Below are 5,415 nucleotides of genomic sequence, written 5' to 3' on the forward strand. Positions count from 1 at the left end.
CGGGACCGCCGGCGGCCAGGCTGGGTCCCGTCCGAGGGGCTGGACGTACCAGTGAGTGTGTGGCTGAAGGACCGTCTTCCACGGTAGGGCTTCGGTTCCTGCGGAGAAAGGGGCAGTCCATGGCTTCAACACATCCTGACCGAGAAAGCGGTTTGTCCGCGGGGAGATGAAATGATTTAACGTGCCCTCCTCTTCCTCCTTTGTGTCCCCGTGCAGGAGTCTGGACTGCCTTGCTGATGGTTCGGAGTTGAGGTAATGGCTGAAGTTGGTTGGTGGGAGATGGCTGGAGGCCCAGAGCACAGTCTGACGGTTGCACAGCGCCTGTGATCTGACCCACAGGCCATCAGGATGGGGAACAGTGGCTCCCCGCCGACAGGACCGGACAACCAAGGAGGCATCAACTGGCTGAGCCTGAGCCCCGACGGGCAGCGTCTGCTCACTGGCAGTGAGGATGGCACCGCGCGGCTCTGGAGCACTGCCGACAGCCAGTGCCATGGCCACTTCCAAGGTATGGTACCTTCTTTTCACCTAGCTTTTGAGTCTGAGGCATGGTACAGGCCACACAGCATGTTCTGGTCTCTTTCAGTCCCTGCAGCCTGCCGGGCAGCCAAAATCATGCTTGTTTTCTTTTGTGTTTTTTTGAGTATTTGTTACAGTAATGTTAAGCAGAAGCTGTTTCAGCCCAAAACAGGTTACCAGTGCTACTGAATGCATGGATCTTTTTATCACAGGGTGTGGAACGTAGCGGTCTTCTAACTTACATTTCTTTCTAGCAGCCTTTCTTTCTGATGAAATGCTGACTTTCTGTTATTCTCTCCGTCTCTCTTTTTTTCTTTTTAATCATCTCATTTTCCAATCTTTATTTAGACCCAGAAGTCTGGAAAGAAACCTTACTAAATAAGCTATTTTTTCCCTACCTTTGACACACAGAAATGTTAATTGTTGAACTCTTTCATTTTAAATTGATTCTGCATTTTAAAGTTTATTATCCTTAGACTAGCATTTGAAAAAGAAAAACTGTAGAAAGTACAGTCATTGCAGGAATCAGATGTGGACTCAAGATGTTTGTTTTCTCACTCCCTCATGTTCTTTTCTCTTAATACGGGGGGAAAAAAAGCTCTTAAATTTGGAATTCTAATACTTTTTTCTTCCAAAGAAGAAATCACATTGATGTGATGTTGTTGTTTATTTGTTTGCTTGCTTGTTTCTAACTATGGAGTATTGTCTTTTTTCCCCCACATCCTGCCATGGTTCTAGCTCCTGGAAAATTCACTCCATTTGCTTTAGGCTTATAAATCCCTTTAAGCCACCAATTAACTTTTAACTAGAAAGAGAAATGTACTGGGTAATGCTCAGAATCTGGCCTGTGTACTGCTGGTGTTTGGGGTAAACTCTGAAGAACGTTGGCTAGATCGTTTGTGAACTGTCAGTCGAATTAGATAATTTTATGTGTTTTATATTTGTGCATGCATCCCGTTGTGTGACTTGATATTGTACAAGCTATAATTATAAACCTGTATCTGTAACAGTCTCAAGCTTCCACCACAGCATAACCAACAGGCTTCTGTGGTGGGTGTTTCTGACCAGCCCAGCACCTGCCACAGGGGATTTTGGCATCCTTCGAGTGGCTTGAGTACTACTGATGGTTAAAATCTGACTGACAGTCCTCGGTGCAGTAACCAAGATGCTTTTTTGATCGTCTCGGAGCAGGATTACGTGATGCTCTGAAAAAAATCCTGGTGGTTGAAACCTGTCCCATTCAAGCTACTTTACAACGTGAGGAGGGATGTAGTTTTGCTTACAGGCCTGATGATCTGTTTAATTTTTGGCATCTGGTGAATTTGCTTAAGAGGAAACAAGGTGTGTGTGTGCAGCGTGGATTCTGGTTCACTTTTGAACTACAGGAGTTGTAGTAAAATGTGTTTTTTTTCAGTCAGTGAAACAAGTTGTTTTACTGGGAAGTCTGCTTTTGCTCTTTTTTTTACCTTCTCTTTATTCTACAACATTATTCTGGTTTTCTAATATCTTTCTTTGTACATTTGTCTCTTTTTAATCCCATTTTTCCTTTTTTTTTTTTTTTTTTTTCCTTTTCCCTCAAAGACCAGTGTTATTGAAATCACAGTAGGGCCCACCAGCTTCTTAAGTTACTTAAGCAGCTTAGTTAGTAGTTACTTAAGAGGAATAGTTACTTAAGAGGAAACCCTTTTGATCTTGAAAGCTTCCAGTCTATGTAGAAGAGCGCAAGACAATACTATCCCAGCGATTAAATAGGTGACGGCAATTTCACACAAGAGATCTTGGACAAAGTTGGGACTTGAATTCTAAGGTCGTTTTTAAATGCATCGTATTTAATGATACAATAGAAAAATGACACACCTTGCTAAGCAACAATAAAAGGTTAAGGTGTTTATATCGATTCCTCTTTGCTTGCATTACCCTGTTCTTCAGCATGAAATTTTTAGAGTAGTGGTTGTGTCTATTTTTATTGTAACTGTAGAATGCCAACATACTCTGAATACTGTATAAATAATCATGCTCTTATTCTTTCTTTCTGTGTCATTTCCTTAAAGGTATACTGATGTTTTGAATATTGTGGGGTTTATTCATGTTATTAGTCAGAATAGGGAAAGTACTGGCTGACTTCTTACCAGATACGTGTTTTTGTTTACGTTTCATTCTGCTTGGGCAATGAAACTAAACTTGCTAGTAAGTTCATGTTGCTTCCTTTTTTCATACTTTTAACCAAAAAAAATAAGCCATGTTTTCACTGTTTTCGAATTTTGGTAGTGTGAGTTTTATTATACTGATATTTAGTTCATTTTTTTTATAATACTGTACGTTCTACCTGATTGGTGGAACTGTACTGCTTTACTCCTTCACTGAATCCTTGTATCAATGAAGCAGAGTTTTCTGCTGTTGATTTGAAATGTGTTTTACACAAATCCTTAAATGTGAAGAACAGGGTGGTGCATGTAAAACTAGTTTTGATCCATTTGTTGTATTTTTCTTTATACTTAAGGTGAAGGGCTTGACTAGTTTGTCCTGCTTGCATGCACAGCAACTGAATTAATTTTCTTTGTTATTCCTAGGACACGAAAGTTACATCACCTTTTGCCACTTAGAAAATGAGGCTGCCTTCACGTGTAGCGCAGATCATACCATCCGAAAGTGGGATGTGATGACAGGTCAGTGCCTGGCCATTTACCGAGGACACACATCAATTGTGAACAGGTTGGTTGTGTGGAGTTCTTCCCTTGTGTTCCTGTAATCTGCTATCGCGCATACTGTCACTTTACTGCAGTTCTCTATTACCACACTAATAAAATGGGTTGTGTAAACCTTTGAGTTCATGCTCCGCGTGTTCTGTGCTGTAATGATGAGTTTTCCTAGCAACAGTGCTGACACATCCATAGACAGCAGATAGCAGAGAAATGAAAGGCACACAGCGGGGGAATTGAATCCAGGGCTAGGAATGAAATTCCAGAAGAAATTATTCAATTGATAACAGATGCTTCTGATAAACAGATTAGAAAACATCACGTCAAGTCTTTGTGTCAGTAAGAGGGATAAAGTCAGGGCTTTGTCTGGAACTACTATTTCCATTTGTGCAAATGAAGTTTAATATTAAACTGATGGTGCGTGACTGATTGGCCTGTCAATTTAAAGTGCCTCTTAATAGTTGGGCTGGATTTAATTAATGAAAAATAGAGCAATCAAAGATTGGGTTGTTCTTTTTTTTTACATTTCGCTTTTGGTGGGTGGGTAGATTTTTTTTTCTCTTTGTTCCTTACTAAACTCAAAACACATACAATGTGTAGCTACATTCTGTAAATAGTTAGGAAGGCTGGCTCTGTCTGTATTTTGGCACTGGCCTGATTTTTGCTTGAGTCAGCAAATGGGAAATGTGTTCCCTATTCATATGACTGTTGCCAGTTTGAAAGGTTCCAGAGGACCAAACTCAGCTGACAAAGAAAACAGGTTATGATGTTCCCATTCTCTGATTTGGAAATATGAACTGTAGAGATTTTTTCTGTTATGTGTTTGTGCAGCTACAATTCGTTGTTTTGGAGGCCCAGTAAATTGAACTCTTGAGCTGTAATCTCTGATTTGCTCTTCAGTTATGTAATAAATGGGGTGCTCTTTGCTCTAACTTTTTGAGATCACAGGCTAAGTGAAATTAGGTGTGTATTTTTTTCCTGCCCTCTCCCTGTTTGATGATGGAAAGACGGTTATCTTTGCACACTTATAATAACTGTCAGTTACAGTTCAGGTTCCTGGAATTCTTTTTGTTGTTATTTTAATTCCAACTGATTTTCATAGGTCAGTTTATAAAGAATTATTTGTAAATGAATAGTAATAAATAATTATCAAGAATGAATGAGGGTTTTCTTTAAAAAACAACCAACCAACCAACAAACCAAAACCAACAAGATCTTAGGTAGTGTGTGTAACTCATGAACAGTACATAATAGGGCTGCTGGAAAAGGTTTTATTAAACCACAAATGCCCAAAGTTACAATGCTATAGTGTAAAAATGTTTGTATCAATGTGCCTGAATTGGGGGGTCTCAATTTGAAAAGTGGAAACAGGGAAGTGTTTGGGGTTTTTTCTTTTTAAACTATAAACAAAACCCATTCATAAATACTGTGTATTGAACAGAGACACTTAATTGGGGTTATATATGTTGTGTCCATGCTACTGTTCCCAACTTCAGGGTGCTCGGCAATGGAATTGTGACCAACAAATGGTTATGTAAAAAGAACAGTACTGTTCATACATGCGAACTTGATTTTCTGCAGGATCCTGGTTGCCAAAGACTATCTCTTTAGTGGCTCCTATGACAGGACGGCTCGCTGTTGGAGTGTGGACAAGGAGAAACAAATCCAGGAATTCCGGGGCCATCGGAACTGTGTCCTGACTCTAGCTCACTATTCCTCCAGGGATGTTCTTGAAGAAGAGGAGGAGGAAGAGGAGGAGGAGGAGAAAGTGAGCAGAGACCTCCTGGTGACAGGTAGCACAGACTGCACTGTTAAGGTCTGGTGGGTGTCCAGTGGGCGCTGTTACCAGACTCTGCTGGGACACACTGGGGCTGTCTTATGCCTTATACTTGACGCACCAAACAGGGAGCTGTTCTCTGGCAGCACGGATTATACCATTCGAACATGGAATATTGTCACTGGTGAGCAGTTGAAAGTTTTCAAAGAGCATCAAGGATCAGTAATTTGCCTTGAGGTAAGAACAGAGGCTTCTTCAAGAGCCTTTTGAAGGGGGTATGCGTATCTTAACTCACGTGGGTCTCGGTTGTCTTTTAATTCGTAAAGAAACTTTCTGAGACAGGTTATAAATGGTAAACTTAAACATTCATGTAGTAACAACATAATCGGGCTTCGTGGTCTTGAGACAAATCCTCTTTCC

General features: G+C 40.6%; 1 protein-coding gene across 1 annotated transcript; it reads left to right on the forward strand.

The window, feature by feature from the left end:
* Positions 1-348: 348 nt before the first annotated feature.
* On the forward strand, positions 349-5,232 carry WDR86 (WD repeat domain 86; the record flags this gene model as incomplete). The annotated part of the gene is made up of 3 exons (XM_010154651.1): positions 349-508; positions 3,090-3,231; positions 4,800-5,232. Coding segments are annotated over exons 1-3 (735 nt in total), but the record flags the coding sequence as incomplete, so codon positions are not given.
* Positions 5,233-5,415: the final 183 nt, after the last annotated feature.

Source organism: Eurypyga helias, unplaced genomic scaffold, assembly GCF_000690775.1.
Source record: "Eurypyga helias isolate BGI_N326 unplaced genomic scaffold, ASM69077v1 scaffold48026, whole genome shotgun sequence".
Classification (NCBI taxonomy): domain Eukaryota; kingdom Metazoa; phylum Chordata; class Aves; order Eurypygiformes; family Eurypygidae; genus Eurypyga; species Eurypyga helias.